This window comes from Scyliorhinus canicula, chromosome 1, assembly GCF_902713615.1.
Source record: "Scyliorhinus canicula chromosome 1, sScyCan1.1, whole genome shotgun sequence".
NCBI lineage: Eukaryota > Metazoa > Chordata > Chondrichthyes > Carcharhiniformes > Scyliorhinidae > Scyliorhinus > Scyliorhinus canicula.
In genome coordinates, this window is record NC_052146.1 from 299045168 (window position 1) to 299063439 (window position 18272).

Consider the following 18272-nt stretch of genomic DNA (forward strand, 5'->3'; position numbering starts at 1 on the left):
TCCGTAGTGGAAACCCCAGGTGCAGATATCTCTTCGCTCACCTGTTATTCCACCCCTTTTTAAAAAAAGGCCGAGACAGGTGACAGGATTCCTCCTGTATCTACAGGACTGGCCACTTCTCATTTTTGCAAACTACAGCTGTTCAGCTGGGAGGAACAGCAGCAACTCCAGTAGGTATCTTTCCCAGCTTACTGGGTAAAATGCAGAATGTCAGAATGGGAAGGCAAGGGATCCTCAGATTTCAGCACCATCAGTAGGGAAAGAGAAGATGGATGCAAGAGGAGGAGATTGGAATAAAGAGAAGGGGGCAAAGAAGAAGAGAGCAGAAATAGAGAACAAAATTGGGTTCAATCTCTAATTTTAGACTTACATTGACATACCTATTCAATATTTCTAAACCAAGAAAGATATAGTGGTTTTCTTAAAAAGTCACTTTAAAAAAAAATCAACAAATCATGATTTTAAGAAGAATATTCATTAAGAACCTTTCGATTCCACATTAAAATTCTAACACTTGTTGCAGTTTCGGATTACTTTATAGTAACAACTGACTTGCACAAATATTTCACTTGGTGGCGTTTGGGGGAAAACCAACACGTCAAGTCCTTGCAATTCAATACCATCTCAATGTTACAATTCACCAGTATTCCGAAACATTTTCCTTTCCGCTCTCCTTCCCTGAAGGTGTCAATTCTGCACCTCGGTTCAAGTTGGTTGGTCGCCTTCAGGTACTTCTCCCAATCCATCACTCTTCAAGTCAGAATCTTCACTGTCGATCTTGCAAAGTCTGCTGACGTTTGGTTAGATATCACAAACAATGCTTTCCACAGGCAGTTTCCAGCAAAGTGAGCGACTGGAGATTTAGAGGGGTTATCACAGCTCTGACTCAGTTTTGCTGAAGCTACCAAGCTATCCTACCAATCGCTACCCTCAGCTAAGTCAGACAGGGGGATTTGGATCACAGTGCTTTCCTGGTCAATTTCACTCAGTCCCATTTCACCCCGAGCTATCAAAAAGACAAGCTCTTCAGTCCTGGATTTACTGTGTGTACAGTGAATAAACAGAAAGGGAGGAATAGACTCTTATAGGTGCTAATTCTTCACCCATTAGCCTTAAGACAATGAAAAGGGCTCATTATGCTTTCATGAACAGAATCACAGACATATCTGCCCCTTTCTTCAGTTGATGCCCACTTTCAATCTGGACAGAAACAAGGGGCAGGAAATCTAGCCGATACCTTTTTTGGTAATAACATTGACACATTTAACACCCACACTTCTGACGTAACAGAATCAACTCAGCACTGACTGGAAATTGCACACTGGAGCTTTTGGCTTCTCTGACTTCCTGCTATTCCAAGTGGTACCATTAACACAAGGCCATTGGGTGAAGTTCATTTTTTTTTGTTAATAAGAATCTTGCTCAGAATAGCATTCCTCCCAAAAGGAGATGGACAGCAGTTACTTTTATATACACTTGACTCCTCCAGTTCCACATTACAAGTTAAAAACAGAAATTAAATTACCAGTACAGCTTCCTCATTGTCAAAACACTGCACACACATTCCCCTAAACCCACTCATCGCTCTCAATCGCTTTGTGTGAATTCCAATATAACTGACACCGCATCAAGATGGTAAAGGAGAAGTTGCCCTGGAAAAATACAAAAAGTAAATGTCAAATTTATACTTGTAGCAATTCTTGATGACAATGAGCTGAAAAGTTTCAGGTTCAAACCCCACTTTAGGAGCACAAAATCCAAGCTGACACAGGAACTCAATACTGAGGGAGTGCTGAACCGGCGCAGGTTCCACCCTTTGGAGGAGATGTTAAAATCTCTCAGGGAAACAGAGTAAGGTTGAAGATGAAGAATTCAGAGTGCGGGATGGAGGGGTGAAGCACTAATTTATATGGAAACCAAAGAGAAAATGCTGGAAAATCTCAGCAGGTCTGGCAGCATCTGCAGGGAGAGAAAAGAGCGAATGTTTAGAGTCCAGATGACTCTTTGTCAAAGCTTTGTCAATGTTGAGATTTTCCACCATTTTCTCTTTGGCTTCAGATTCCAGCATCCGCAGTAATTTGCTTTTAATTCATTTATTTTTTTAAATTTTAGAGTACCCAATTATTTTTTTTCCAATTAAGGGGCAATTTAGCGTGGCCAATCCACCTAACCTGCACATCTTTGAGTTGTGGGGGCGAAACCCACGCAGACATGGGGAGAATGTGCAAACTCCCCACGGACAGTGACCCGGGGCCGGGATTCAAACCCGGGTCCTCCGCGCCGTAGTCCCAGTGCTAACCACTGCGCCACATGCTGCCCCTTGCTTTTAATTTATATGGAAATATGTACATTCTCAGATAACAATCTCAGCTCACAAAGTGGGATACTCCCCTTAAGGTTGCTTGACACGAGAAAACAGTTGAACACCCCCTTCTCCTTCCAAAAATATAAAAATTTTCATAATGTGCACAGCTGCAGCTAAGCAGTACACAGACCGATCACAAAATTTCCAACAGCTTCAAATGGGAAAAGTCTTATCTGCAAGACAGGAGTTCCCCCCACCAACCCCTCCTCTCCTGAAGGCACATGTACTTGCTGTGGGTTACGGTTCACCACTTCCAAGTGGTTACTTCTGGAAAGGTATTGTGTTAACAGGAGCATATACAACAAGGATTTATTTGCTCTTCGCTTGAACAAATATACTTGGCTCTTCTGAAGGCTGGTGTCACACAGAGTTTCTAGTTTTCAATGGCACTCGGGAGTCCTGAGAAAGTGCCCACCTCCAGATATCAGAACAGGATCAAGCTTGGGTGTGATACCACCTCACCACAATCAAGTGTCTAGTCCCTCAGCCATAAAAGGAAGTCTAAATGAGTGAGGCTGAAAGATTTCTGGACCCACCGAACCAGCTTCAGGAGGAAGGCAAGGACTTGACTGCATATAGCACCTTTCACAAACTCAGAATATTCTGATGCATATTACAGCCAATAAAGTATTTAAAGTATAGCCACTGTGGGAAACACAGCAGCCAATGTGTGCACATCAAGCTCCCCCAAACAGCAAAGTGATAAATGGCCAGGGTGGATTATGTAATTGTTTGGTTTGTGCTCATTAATAGATCTCCATGTTGGAGAACAGAATTGATGACCCGACAATCTCGATTGAGAAATAAATGTTGGTCAGGATACCAAGGAAAACTCCTTTGCTCTTCTTCAAATTAATACCGAGGGATCTTTTATTTCCACCTAAAGGGGCAGTCTATTCCTTGGTTTAATGTGTCATTTGAAATACAACACCTCTACCTATTTGTAGATGGGAAGTTTGCGACCCTGGGGGAGCTGGAGGGGAGATTGGCCTCCCCCCGGGGAACACCTTCAGATACATGCAGGTTAGGGCGTTTGTCAGGTGGCAGAGTTTCCACTGTTGCCGTCAGGAGGGGTTCAGGACAGGTGCTCTCGGGAACGTGGGTTGGAGAGGGGAGGATCTCGGCGACCTATCAAGTGATGCAGGAGGGGGAGGAGGCCTCGGTGGAAGAGCTGAAAGGTAAGTGGGAGGAGGAGCTGGGAGAGGAGATCAACGAGGGGACGTGGGCGGATGCCCTGGGAAGGGTGAATTCCTCCTCCTCTTGCGCAAGGCTCAGCTTAATTCAATTTAAGGTGCTGCATAGGGCGCACATGACTGGGGCAAGGCTGAGCCGGTTCTTTGGGAAAGAGGACAGGTGTGTCAGGTGTTCGGGGATCCCAGCAAACCATACCCACATGTTCTGGGCGTGCCCTAAGCTGGAGGGTTTTTGGAGGGGCGTCGCGGAGACGCTGTCAAGGGTGGTTGGTTCCAGGATTGAGCCGGGCTGGGGGCTCGCAATATTTGGGGTAGCAGTGGAGCCGGAGTGCAGGAGGCGAAAGAGGTCGGTATTCTGGCCTTTGCATCCCTGGTAGCCTGGCGCAGGATTCTTCTACAGTGGAGGGATGCGAGTCCCCCGGGCGTAGAATCCTGGGTCAACGATATGGCTGGGTTTATCAAACTGGAGAGGGTCAAATTTGCCTTAAGGGGGTCGGTGCAAGGGTTCTTCCGGCGGTGGCAACCATTTCTAGACTTCCTGGCGGAGCGTTAGGTGATGGTCAGCAACAGCAGCAACCCGGGGGGGGGGGGGGGGTGCGGAAGAGGGTTTGTTTGTTTTTTCCTTTATTGGGCATATATTTGCTTTCATGTTAATTATTTCTGTTAAATTTTTGAAAACTTGAATAAAAATTATTTTTTAAAAAAGAAATACAGCACCTCTGACAATGCAGCACTCCCACAGTACTGTCCTGGAGTACTGTTCCTAAAGGAGGAGCTGGAGTAGACCATACGGTCCCCAACACTTGCTCCACCTGTGGGAACCTAAAATGGCCAACTAGGGCATGGTGGGATACCTGACATAAAGATTTAAAGTGTCCCATAGAAATTGCTGCAGCATCCTGTGGGGATACAAGCCTGGGGGCCCTGGTAACGGCGCCGTGGCCGCTCCCTCCCACGAGGTATACCACGGGTCCGGTGGTGGCGGCTACCCTCAAGATTTGGGGGCAGTGGAGGTGACATAGGGGAGAAGTGGGGGGCTCGATGGAGGCTCCGTTAAGGGGGAACCATAGGTTCGTCCCGGGGAACATGGATGGGGGATTTCGGGGATGGTATAGAGCGGGCATTAGACAGCTGAAGGACCTGTTTATCGATGGAAAGTTTGCGAGCCTGGGGGAGTTGGAGGAGAAATTTGGGCTCCCGCCGGGAAACATGTTTAGATATCTGCAGGTAAAGGCATTTGCTAGACGGCAGGTGGAGGGATTCCCTGCGCTCCCCGCGAAGGGGGTGAGTGACAGGGTGCTCTCGGGGGTCGGGGAGGGGAAGATATCCGATATCTACAAGCTTATGCAGGAGGTGGAAGAGGCGTCAGTAGAGGAGCTGAAAACGAAGTGGGAGGGGGAACTGGGGGAACAGATCGAAGACGGGACATGGGCTGATGCCCTGGAGAGGGTAAATTCTTCCTCCTCGTGTGCGGGGCTTAGCCTCATCCAATTCAAGGTGCTGCATAGGGCCCACATGCCTGGGACGAGGATGAGTAGGTTCTTTGGGGGTGAAGATAGGTGTGCCAGGTGCTCGGGGAGTCCAGCGAACCATGCCCATATGTTCTGGGCATGCCCGGCATTGGAGGAGTTCTGGAAGGGGGTGGCGAGGACGGTGTCAAGGGTGGTGGGATCCAGGGTCAAGCCAGGATGGGGACTCGCGATCTTTGGGGTTGGGGTAGAGCCGGGAGTGCAGGAGGCGAAAGAGGCCGGTGTGCTGGCCTTTGCGTCCCTAGTAGCCCGGCGAAGGATTTTGCTACAGTGGAAGGACGCGAGGCCCCCAAGCGTGGAGACCTGGATCAATGACATGGCGGGCTTCATTAAGCTTGAGAAGGTTAAATTCGCCCTGAGAGGATCGGTGCAAGGGTTCTTTAAACGGTGGCAACCTTTCCTCGACTTTCTGGCTCAACGATAGGGTACTGGGACAGTAGCAGCAGCAACCCGGGGGGGTGGGGGGACGTTGATTATGTTGGCTTATTTTATTTAAATTTGATTTATCTAATTTTAATTTATGGTTAAGTTCTCTTGTTTGGGGGGGGGGGGGGTGGGGGAATGTGATACATGTGATGTTACGGTATGGGGGGAATTGTGGGTGTTATGGGGCTGTTAGTTGCATATTGCTACTTTTTGCTATACTTGTTGTTATATTTTCTGTAAAAAATTCCAATAAAAATTATTAAAAAAAAAGAAATTGCTGCAGCTAACTCATTAATTCAGTCAGTAGACAAGTGGCCCCATATAAGTTAATTACTGTCTGGAATTTAATCGGTTTCCTGATGAGATCACCCTCCCCTTTGTATTGTGACACACACACCTTTTGTCTATAATAGTATCACCGAGAGCGATGACGTCAATCGATCATCTCGGCTTTTGTATTGCTATTGCTAATATATCCATCTCTGCAGAATTACCGCAGAATGCATTGACGTCATCTGATCACCTGTTCCTTTGTATCAAAATTTTGTCTTAGTCTAAACCAACAGAAAGGCTCAGAAATTATCGATGTCACTATCTGTGGGGGATGTGTTTCTTTTGTGTAGAAAAATCTGTACTTCCTTTTGTGTGGTTGAGTGTGCCTGGCTGCGACCTTTGATGTAGTGGTCACTCTCCTTGTGCAAATAAAACTGAATAAACTTAACTGTGTTGTTATCTGTTACATTTTCGGTCTAAAAGTCTTACTCGGATGTCTAAGTTTTCGACACAGCATTCAAATCGAACATGGCTGACCATCTATCTCAACTTGACTTGCGCACCCTGTTTTCATCTCCCTTGATTCCCTGAAGAGGGGAAGAAAACAAATATTCAAGAGTTTACAATAGTAGATGCGAGAGAAAGGCCACTTTACTCACCCACGTCACTACACCTGGATGTCTCTGTGCGGCCTGATGAGTTTATACGTTTCCAATTCCTGGCTTTTCTTTCCTTTCGCTGGATTTTCCTCCTCAATCTGTCAAACAACCATTTGTACACAGAACTGAGCTTCAGAGGGATTTTAGACAAACGTTACATTTATAAATATTGGCACTGGGGAGAAGGGACCTAATCAAATGATCATAAATCTGAAGCAACTCTGTCAGGCTCAATCAAAGAGGTTTCTGTGCAACTAAATAAGAAAGGATGTTGCCAGAGTATTTTTGTGGAAAATGCAACTTTAAATAGGTCAAACCCCCTCCCCCCCGCCGCAACACTCTGAGCTCCCCTTCACACTCATATTGATATTGAGGCCAGGTCAATAAATACTCTATATGCGATCAGCAGCAATGTACAATGTGAAAATCAGACCAAGAGAACTAAATTGAGATATCTGGAGGCAGGCTTCACTCCCACACAAACATCGCACAGAATCTTGCAGAACAGAAGGCAGAGGGCAAATGAGAAAAGGAAGAATGAATGGTCCAGTGGAGTGAATCATATCATCCAGTCAGGGCCTTCACCATATCCAGGAGTGGCCAGGGACCACAGCTACAAAAGAACAATTTGGTACACCAGAGAAGCAACCATCATTAGATTTGGTCTGTGCATTATTAATATAACAGTGACTTCACAAACACACAATGAATTTAGAAGGATGTGGGTGGGATCTTATAGAAACATATAAAATTATGAAGGGAATAGATTGGATACGAACAGGTTGTTTCCACTGGCGGGTGAAAAAAGAACTAGGGGGCATAGCCTCAAAATAAGGGGAAGTAGATTTAGGATTCAGTTTAGGAGGAACTTCTTCACCCAAAGGGTTGTGAATCTACGGAATTCCCTGCCCAGTGAAGCAGTTGAGGCTCATTCATTAAATGTTTTCAAGATAAAGATAGATAGTCTTTTGAAGAATAAAGGAAAAAGGGTTCTGGTGTTCGGGCAGGAAAGTGGAGCTGAGTCCACAAAAGATCAGCCATGATCTCATTGAATGGCAGAGCAGGCGCGAAGGGCTAGATGGCCTACTCCTGTTCCTAGTTCTTATGTTCTTATGTTCAATCACACGCATAAATGCGCCCAACTTTAAAATCACATGCACACTGTGCAGCTATTTGTCCACAGGTGAGTCCCTCCACACACACTCTAGCTGAGCATGGTGCAAATGTCTGTGCTACTCTCATATGCATCTACGGAAAGACATGCACACACACATAAAGGTGCTGGCACAATGGTTAGCACTGCTGCCTCACAGCGCCAGGGACTCAGGTTCAAATCCGGCCTCGGGTGACTGTATGGAGTTTGCACTTTCTCCCCGTGTTCGCGTGGGTTTCTTCCGAGTGCTCCGGATTCTTCCCACTGCCCAAAGAAGTAGGTTAGGTACATTGGCCATGCTAAATTGCGTCCAAAGGTTAGGCAGGGTTACATTGTTATAGGGATAGGTACGGGGCGTGAGCCTAGGTAGGATGCCCTTTCCAAGGGTCGGTGCAGACTCGAGGCTGGTTTAGCACACTGGGCTAAATCGCCGGCTTTGAAAGCAGACCAAGGCAGGCCAGCAGCACGGTTCAATTCCCGTACCAGCCTCCCTGAACAGGCGCCGGAATGTGGCGACTAGGGGCTTTTCACAGTAACTTCATTTGAAGCCTACTTGTGACAATAAGCGATTTTCATTTAATTTTGATGGGCCGAATGGCCTCCTTCTGCAATGTAGAGATTCTACGTTTCTACGACACACACATGGCATTTTTAAAAAATGTGTTCATGGGATGTGGGTGTCGCTGACGAAACCAGCATTTATTGCCCATCCCTGAGGACATTTAAAAGTGCTGTAGGTCTGGAAGCACATATCGGACAGACCAGGTATCGATATTCTTCTCTGGACCTTGGTGAACCAGGTAGGTTTTTACAACAATTGACATTGGTTTCATGGTCATCATTAGATTTTTAATTCCAGATTTGTACTGAACATAGGTGCCCAGGGTCTCTGGATTATCAGTCCACTATGCCACTGCCTCCCCATCTATTCACACATAGGCATCCACACACACAGACATTCACACCTTGGATCAGTTCCTCACACATACACATCTATACAAACACAGACACATACTCACCCGGTCCATCATGTCGCTCTGTCCACAAGGACCTATCCCTCGAAGAATCATGGAAACGATGAGGCAGTGGATGGACAGGATTGCCTCAACAGTTGACAACATCATTGATGGTATCCACAAGGACAGTGTGGTGTCCTAGAAACAGTCAGAAGGATCTTCATCACACAGGAAGAATATCTTTTTTTTTTAAACAAAAGTATTTTTATTCCACAAATTTTCACAATTTGCAACAAACTCACATGCCCCCCAACTCATTAAGCCCCACCACCCCCAAGCAGTCAACGGTAGCCAACTCCCCATAATGCAAAATGAATAAACCCAACTCTTATACAGATCATCGAGGGCAGCACGGTGGCACAGTAGTTAGCACTTCCGCCTCACGGCGCCGAGTCCCAGGTTCAATCCCGGCCCTGGGTCACTGTCCGTGTGGAGTTTGCACATTCTCCCTGTGCCTGAGTGGGTTTCACCCCCACAACCAAAAGATGTGCAGGGTAGGTGGATTGGCCACGCTAAATTGCCCCTTAATTGGATGGGAAAAATGAATTGGGTACTCTAAATTTAAAAAAAAATTATATAGGGACCATCACTTGCTCCTCTTAGAGCAAATTTCACTTTTGCCAGGGCCAAAAACTCCAGCAAGTCGTCGTGTGTCCCCCCTCCCCCCCCCCCCCCCCCCCCCCCCCCCCCCCAAACACACGAACATACAGGGTGGAGAGGTTGACCTGCGAGCAATCAGCGGGGCAACGGCCAAAACATCTGTCCCCACACCTGGCTGCAGCTCCAGCAGGTCCAACACCCCGAATATGGTTTATTGGGGATCAGGCTCCACCTCCATCTGAGGAACCCCTGAAATAGTGCTGAAAACCGACTTCCAAAACCTTTCCAGCTTCGGGCAGGCCCAAAACATACGTACATGATCCACAGGGCCCCTCCCACATCGCTCACAGACATTCTCCACCTCAAACAGCTGGCCCGAACAATTCCCGTCCACCACTACTCTCCTTCACCTGGCTACACTTGTTCTATCACTCAACAATTTCTCCTTTGACTTGTCTCACTTCCTGCAAATAAAAGGTATGTCTATGGGTACCACCATGGGCCTCAGTTATGCCCGTCTTTTGTGGAACATTCAGTGTTTCAGTCCACCTCAGGCCCTCTTCCACAAATCTTTCTCTGTTACGTTGATGTCTGTATCGTGCCGCTTCATGCGCTAGTCTGGACTTGGACCTTCTCTCACCTTCACATGGCCCATCCCCAGCACTTCCCTTCCCTTCCTTGACCTCTCTGTCCCCATTTCTGGCGATAGACTGACCACCAATATTCATTACAAACCCACCGACTCCCACAGCTACCCCGACTACAGCTCCTCACACCCCGTTTCTACTCTCCCAGTTTCTCCGCTCTGTCACAGCTGTTCTGATGATGCCACGTTTGAAAACCGAGCTTCTGACATGTCTGCTCTTTTGTTCAACCGAGCTCCCCTCCCACTGTGGTTGACAGAACACACAGACCTGTCCGACCCATCTCCCGCACCTCTGATGATACAATGGGAGGCTTGCGCACAAAACAGAACTGGTCCAGATTTGCTTCCTTCTTGGTGTGTCCCCAGAGCAGAAATGCAGCTGTCCTTTTTGTCCATTCAAGGTAACTTGCTTAAATCAGTCTTCACTCTATAACTTGCTTTACCTCCGAGTCTCTGACTCGCCACTAAAGCTGTCCCGTGGGCTCTTTTTCTCTGAACAGTCTGGAACCAAATTAGAAATGCTGTACATACATTAAAAAAACAGTCCAAGGAATGAGTTCATCACAGCATTTAAACTGTGAGCACCAACACTTGCTCTTATGCCGAGTTTGCGTTGCAAATGTGACGTTACGGGAAATGTTTGGAATGCAAAGGGTTATTGTCATGTCATAATTAACCACTAGATGGAGCTAGATGCTGAACTGTATAAAGCACTGTCTCACAGACTTCAGGGAGAAGGCTGGAGCGGAGAGCATAGGGGTAGTGAGAGAGATCAGAGTACAGTTTATAGATAAACTGTAGAGACTAGTGGGCAGCACGGTAGCACAAGTGGATAGCACTGCGGCTTCACAGTGCCAGAGTCCTTGGCACTGGTTTAGCTCACTGGGCTAAATCGCTGGCTTTCAAACCAGACCAAACAAGCCAGCAGCACGGTTCGATTCCCGTACCAGCCTCCCCGGACAGGCGCCGGAATGTGGCGACTAGGGGCTTTTCACAGTAACTTCATTGAAGCCTACTCGTGACAATAAGCGATTTTCATTTTCATTTCATTTCATTTCCCAGGTTCGATTCCCCGCTGGGTCACTGTCTGTGCGGAGACTGCACGTTCTCCCCGTGTCTGCGTGGGTTTCCTCCGGGTGCTCCGGTTTCCTCCCACAGTCCAAAGACGTGCAGGTTAGGTGGATTGGCCATGATAAATTGCCCCTTAGTGTCCAAAAAGGTTAGGAAGGGTTATTGGGTTACAGGGTTAGGGTGGAAGTGAGGGCTTGGGTGGGTTGGTGCAGACTCGATGGTCACTCTCAAACTGCTTTTACATCGAGAGGGAGAGACCGTAATATCACCCACACTCCTCAAATATTGTACCATGCGGTGGCCCGTCAGTCCCAAACGTCTGAACCTCATGCAGTTTGCAGTAATCGTCAAATAATTTTCTCAAAGGTTGGGGGCAAAGAAAATAGGTTTGGTTTCAAGATCTCAAACTAGCTTTAAAGAATGCTGCAGGTGTCCCCATTCCCTGATTGTGAGAACTTTTAACATCCAGCAGGGAGGCAAGCGTAGATTTTATTTACCACGTCTGGGGCGGGATTCTCCCAGCCCTGGGCCGGGCCGGAGAATCCCCGCGACCTGGGCCGCCCTGACCCCGGCACCCGCCATTGGCGCCAGCGTGGTTGGTGCGGCGCCGGTCGCTCTACGCGGCCGGCCCGCCGATTCTCCGGCCTTGGATGGGCTGAGTGGCCGTAAGAAAAGAACCAAGTCCCGCTGGCGCCGTTCTAACCTGCTCTGAGCCGGCGGGACCTCGGCGTTGAAGGGTCGGGTTGTGGGGGGTGGGGGGGGGGGGGGGGAGGGGGGTCTGACGACCGGTGGGGGGGGGGCTCCGATGTGGCCTGGCCTGCGATCGGGGCTCACCAATCGGCGGGCCGGCCTCTCTAGCTGGGGCCGTCCTTTCCTATGCGCCGGCCCCGTAGCCCTGCGCCATGTTGCGTCGGGACCGGCACGTTGAAGGAGGCCACTGCGCATGCGCGGATCCCGCAGCGCACAGTTGACGCCGTGATCGGCATCTGGAGCGACGCAAACCGCTCCAGCGCCGTGCTGGCCCCTGGCAGCGGCCCGTTCACGCCGTCACGTGGACACTCTGCCGCGGGATGGGAGAATCCCGCCCATGCTCCTGATGGTCATGGAGGTGGGAAATGTTGCTGAAACATCCATTTGTTGCACAGATTAAAAAGTAGCAGAATGTTCTCGTCTGCGCATTTAAACTTACAATCCAATCCTCAACTATCCTTTGTCAAACAATAACCTCTCATTTGCGACTGTTATAGGACTCAACTAAGCACACATCATAAACCAGTGTTCAGTCCCCTGTGGTAGGGAGCAAACTCTGTTCAGAGTTAAGAGAATAGGCTTTATTTAAACAAGAACTCAGATCTTATCTGCTGATACAGTCATTATGATGGAAATTTGACTAATCACCTGCTGGCTATCTTGGACCAATAATCCATTCTCTTCACAAACTAGGGATAGAAATAATACCTAGTGTGGCGTCAATTGAACAGGTCTCATGTGGGTCACTAAATAAAGGGCAACTATTTAAATGAATCATTGTAGAATCACATGTAGAGATTAAAGGGGTTGGAACAGTGAGGGATAGCATCATTCAGAATAGCTTTTACAAAGGAATGGGCATAAATATTTGTCAAAGAAGCATTTTATGAAAGAGGAGTTGGATCAGGTGGATAAGTCTTGCAAACAGACACAGAGACAATGGGCTGAAAGGCCTCCTTCTGTTCTATTCTACTTGTGATATATTGTCATTCAGAAAAGCAGCAGTGCTACAATTGGTCTTGAGAATAAACTAGACTATTTATTTGTTTGCAGGGTGTGGGGGGGCCACTGGCCAGTTCAGCATTTAATTGCCCATCCCCTAATTTCCCTGGAGAAGATGGTGGTGAGCTACCTTCTTGAACTGCTGCACGAGCAGGCACGGCGCTGTTAGGTAGGGAGTTCTTGGATTTTGGTCCAGAGACAGTGAAGGTGATTTAGTGCCAACTCAGGCTGGTGTGTGGCTGGGAGGGAACTTGCAGGTGATGGTGTTCCTATGCATCTTCTTCCCTTGTCCTGCTGCGTGGTAGAGGCCACTAGTTTGGAAGAAGCTGCTGCAGTACATCTTGCAGCGAGAACACTGTGCACAGTAGTGGAGGGAGTGAATGTTTATGGCGGTGGAACAAGCGGGCAGCTTTTCCTGGAGAGCTTTTGAATTCAGCAATGGCGTCGTAGAATTCCTACAGTGCAGAAGGAGGCTATTCGGCCCATTGAGTCTGCACCGGCCCTCTGAAAGAGCACCCTACCCAGGCCCACTCCCCTGCCCTGTCCCCATAACCCCACCGAACCAGCACATCTTTGGACTGTGGGAGGAAACCGGAGCACCCGGAGGAAACCCACACAGACACGGGGACAAAGTGCAAACTCCACACAGACACCCAAGGCCAGATTTGAACTCGGGTCTCTTGGCGCTGTGAGGCAGCAGTGCTAACCACTGTGCCACTGTGCCATAATGCCACTGAATGTCAAGGGGCGATGATTGGATTCTCTCTTTTTGGAGATGGTCATTGCCTGGCACTTGCGTGGCGCAAATTGTATGATTATTTGCCTCTTATCAGCCCAAGCCTGAATGTTTGTTCAGGTCTTTCTGCGTTGGACACAGACTGTTTTGTGTCTGAGGAGTCGCAAATGGTGTTGAACATTGTGCAATCATCAGCCAACATTCCCGCTTCTGACCTTATGATGGAGGGGAGGTCATTGACGGTTGGGCCTGCGATACCAGCCTGAGGAACTCCTGCAGTGATGTCATGGCAGTGATTTGATTGACCTTCAGCAACCACAACCATCTTCCATTGTGCTAAGTATGGCTCCAACCAGTGGACTCCAGTTTTGCTAGGGCTCCTTGATACCACGTTTGGTCAAATGCCGCCTTGATGTCAGGGGCAGTCATTCTCACCTCTTGAGTTCAGCTCTTTTGTCCATCTCTGGACGAAAGCTGTAATTAAGTCAAGAGCTGCGTGGCCCTGGCAGAACCAAACTAAGGTCAGAATTCTCCCATCTGGCAGGGGTGAGGCCGTGGAGTGCTTCTCACTGCGGAGGCCGGTGGGTAAACTCACCAGATCTTCCAGCTCCGACCTCATTAATCAGGGAAATGGGTGGTTTGCACCTTATTCCATGGCGTGGCAGGCCTGATTGTGCATGGTCCGCTGTCCTATCCAGGCACCAGATTGAAAAAGCCCAACATCACTGACCCACTGTTGAAGAAAGAAGGTAGACCTCCAGAAAATGAAGATGGTTCTCCAGGAACATTCAGAGACTAGACGATCGGCCACCTCCAGTACACCGACTCTGGCGCTCCCCCCACCCACTGCTGCGGTGTTCCGGGATCCAGGGATACTATCAGCCTCTATCCTGAACTCTGAAAACAACCCCAGGCATTGTTCAGGAGAGTTTCGCACTGGTGTGTTTCCCCCCTAGCCCCACAGAGGCATGGGTAATTGAATCTTCAACTGCATTCCATTAGCAGGATGCAAACGGGATTCTCACTAATCTCCAATTCGTCTACTCATTCGGCATGGCAGGCATCGGTGGAAGATCCCACTGTAAATTAGCACTAGTGTAAAACCGATTTCTGGGCCTCGCACTGAATTCTCTGCCCCCAGCCCACCATTGAACCTGCCACCGAGGGTTTGGGAGAATTGCCCCCCAAGCATCAGGGAGCAGGTGATTGTTGAGTAAAGTTTCTTGATAGCACTTTTGATGGCCCCTTCCATCAGTTTGCTGATGGTCGAGAGAACACTGATGGAGCAACAATTGGCTGGATTGGATCTGTGGACAGGACAAATGTGGGTAATTTTCCACATTACTGGGAACATGCCAGTGCATTGGAACAGCTCGGCTAGGGGGGGGGCGGCTAATTCTGGAGCACACACACAAGTCTTCAGAACTATTGCCAGAATGTTGCCAGGGCACGTAGCCATCATCTTCAGCCAATTCTTTTTTTTTCTAAATATTTAGAGCAACCAATTTATTTTTTCCAATTAAGGGGCAATTTAAGCGTGGCCAATCTATCTACTCTGCACATCTTTCGGTTGTGGGGGCGAAATCCACACAAACACGGGGAGAATGTGTAAACTCCACACAATCAGTGACCCAGAGCCGGGATCGAACCTGGGACCTCGGCAGCAGGGCTAACCCACGGCGCCACCGTGCTGCCCTGATCTTCAGCCAATTCTTGACATCACATGGAGTGAACCGAATTTCTTGAAGACGGGCATCTCTGAACCTCAGGAGGAGACCGCAATGGTGCTTCTGGCTAAAGATTGTTGCAAATGCTTCAGCTTTGTATTTTGCACTGATGTGCTGGACTTTCCCCATTATTAAGGCTGGGGTTATCGGAGGAGCCTCCTCCTGTAGTTACTTGTTTAACTGTGCACAACCATTTCCGAGTGGATGTGGCAGGAATGCAGAGCTTAGACCTGATCCATTGGCTGTGGGAAAAAGACAAGAATGAAAACTGTCAAAGTTCTTGCTCCTGATCAGGACACCTTGTCTCCTTACGCAAGGATGGCTGGGTGAGGCCAGGAGGTGATACCTTCCATGGTTACATAACTTAACAACCTCAATGTCCAGGCTTTCACTGAAGAACGGTCAATGAGTGAGGTGTTGAAGAGCTTCAGGATTTGCACCCAAGTACAAATCAGCACTTCCAGAAGAGATGGGAAGGAATTAATTAGTTCATTGATATCCCTGCATTAAAATGGTGGATTGGAGTTTGTAATTCTCCTGACAGGCCTGGGTGACTGGATGCAGGGGTAACGTTTCCTCTGGCTGGGGGGCATCTAGGACAAGAGGTCACAGTCTCAGGATATACGGGATAGGCCATTTAGAGTCATCGATGTTTACAGCATGGAAACAGGCCCTTCGGCCCAGCTTGTCCATGCCGCCCAGTTTCGATCACTAAGCTAGTCCCACTTGCCCGCATTTGGCCCATATCCCTCTATACCCACCCTGACCATGTAACTGTCTAACTGTTTTTTTAAAATAAATTTAAGTACCCAATCATTTTTCCAATTAAGGGGCAATTTAGCGTGGCCAATCCACCTACCTTGCACATTTTTGGGTTGTGGGGGCGAAACCCGCGCAAACACGGGGAGAATGTGCAAACTCCACACGGACAGTGACCCAGAGCCAGGATCGAACCTGGGACCTCAGCGCCGTGAGGCCGCAGTGCTAACCCACTGCGCCACCGTGCTGCCCCTAACTGTTTTTTAAAGGAAAAAATTGTACCTGCCTCTACCACTGCCTCTGGCAGCCAGTTCCAGATGCTAACCACCCTCTGTGTGAAGAAATTTCCCCTCTGGTCTCTTTTGTATCTCTCTCCTCTCAGTTCTAGTTCTAGACTCCTCTACCTTTTGGGAAAAGATATTGACTATCTATCTTATCCGCATTATTTTATAGACCTCGATAAGATCAACCCCAAGCCTTCTACACTCCAGGAAAAAAAGTCCCAGCCTATCCAGACTCTCCTTATAACTCAGACCATCAAGTCCTGGTAGCATCTCTTCTGCACTCTTTCTAGTTTAACAATATCCTTCCTGTAATAGGGTGACCAGAACTGAACACAGTATTCCATGTGTGGTCTTACCAATGTCTTGTACAACTTCAACAAGACGTCCCAACTCCTGTCTTCTATATTCTGACTGAATTAGGACTGAGATGAGGAGAAACACCTTCAATCAGAGGGTGGTGAAATTGAGGAGTTCTCTTCAGGGCAGCACGATAGAACAACTGTGGCTTCACAGCGCCAGGGTCCCAGGTTCGATTCCCTGCTGGGTCACTGTGTGTGCGGAGTCTGCACGTTCTCCCCGTGTCTGCGTGGGTTTCCTCCAGGTGCTCCGGTTTCCTCCCACAGTCCAAAGACGTGCAGGTTAGGTGGATTGGCCATGATAAATTGTCCTTAGTGACCAAAAAGGTTAGGAGGGGTTATTGGGTTACGGGGATAGGGTGGAAGTGAGGGCTTAAGTGGGTCGGTGCTGACTCGATGGGCCGAATGGCCTCCTTCTGCACTGTATGTTCTATGTTCTATCTCAGAAGGCTGTGGAGGCCAAGTCACTGAATGTATTTAGTAGGAAATAGACAGATTTCTAGATTCTAAAGGCTTGAAGGGATATGGGGAGTATAGCTTTGAGGCGGAGTATCATCCATGATAATACTGAATGGCGGAGCAAGTTCAAAGGGCCAAATGGTCTACTCCTGCTCCTATTTTTATGTTTCGGTGAAACAGCATTTCCCTAGTTTCCTGTCTTCAATACCTCTGAAATGCCCAATTACTTACGTAAATGCGTGTGGTGTCAAACGGGCAGTCATTCATCATCATTGCCTTGTAGGAGATAGCTGGCACCATTGTAGAATTGCAGCCAGAAATCAGGTTCCTGCCACTCTGCGATATCGTCAGCACAATGGCGAGCATTAGTCCAACCGAGCAGGCCAACGATACCAAAATATTTAATAGCGAGATTGACATCAGTCCCCAGTGCTGCGGAAATAAAATTGAGAATTCAGGGATGAAGGCAAGAATAAAACACAATGGAACTGCAATATTTGCCCCAGCAGGGAGACACAGGCCAATGGGACTGTGATATCAATCAGTTAGAATGAATCATTTACCATTTCTGTAGTTTAGGATAAAATGTGAAATTCATTTGGACTTCAATTTGATTGAGCTCAAGGTTGTAAGCTCAAAGAATACATTGATTACCTGTGCATTCCTTATATAATATTATCCCTTCCAATTTATTTTCTTTAATAGATAACTGTGTAATTAATTAATCAACCATAGCTCAATCTTGCCTTTGAGTAAGAAGGTTGGGATTTCATAGAATTTACAGTGCAGAAGAAGGCCACTCGGCCCATCGAGTCTGCACCAGCTCTTGGAAAGAGCACCCTACCCAAGGTCAACACCTCCACCCTATCCCCATAACCCAGTAACCCCACCCAACATTAAGGGCAATTTTGGACACGAAGGGCAATTTAGCATGGCCAATCCACCTAATCTGCACATCTTTGGACTGTGGGAGGAAACCGGAGCACCCGGAGGAAACCCACGCACACACGGGGAGGATGTGCAGACTCCGCACAGACAGTGACCCAAGTCGGAATCGAACCTGGGACCCTGGAGCTGTGAAGCAATTGTGCTATCCACAATGCTACCGTGCTGCACTCTAGATTTAGGTTTATCGTCACATATATTGAGGTACAGTGAAAAGTATTGTTCTGCATACAGTCCAGACAGATCGTTCCATACATGGAAATCATAGGACTTACAATAGATACACAATGTAAATACATAGACATCGGGTGAAGCATAATTAA

General features: G+C 48.0%; 1 protein-coding gene across 2 annotated transcripts in view; it reads right to left on the reverse strand.

Moving 5' to 3' along the window:
- Positions 1-464: 464 nt before the first annotated feature.
- Positions 465-18272, reverse strand: part of LOC119976069 (keratinocyte-associated protein 3) — a 76646-nt gene continuing 58838 nt past the window's right edge. For both annotated transcript variants that reach the window (XM_038816204.1, XM_038816215.1), the window contains exons 4-7: positions 17236-17436; positions 8618-8752; positions 6446-6543; positions 465-1652 (exon numbers count right to left, since the gene is read on the reverse strand). In XM_038816204.1, coding sequence (XP_038672132.1) covers positions 6454-6543; positions 8618-8752; positions 17236-17436 — 426 coding nt within the window. In that variant the 3' untranslated portion in view covers positions 465-1652; positions 6446-6453. The remainder of the gene's footprint in view (positions 1653-6445; positions 6544-8617; positions 8753-17235; positions 17437-18272) is intronic.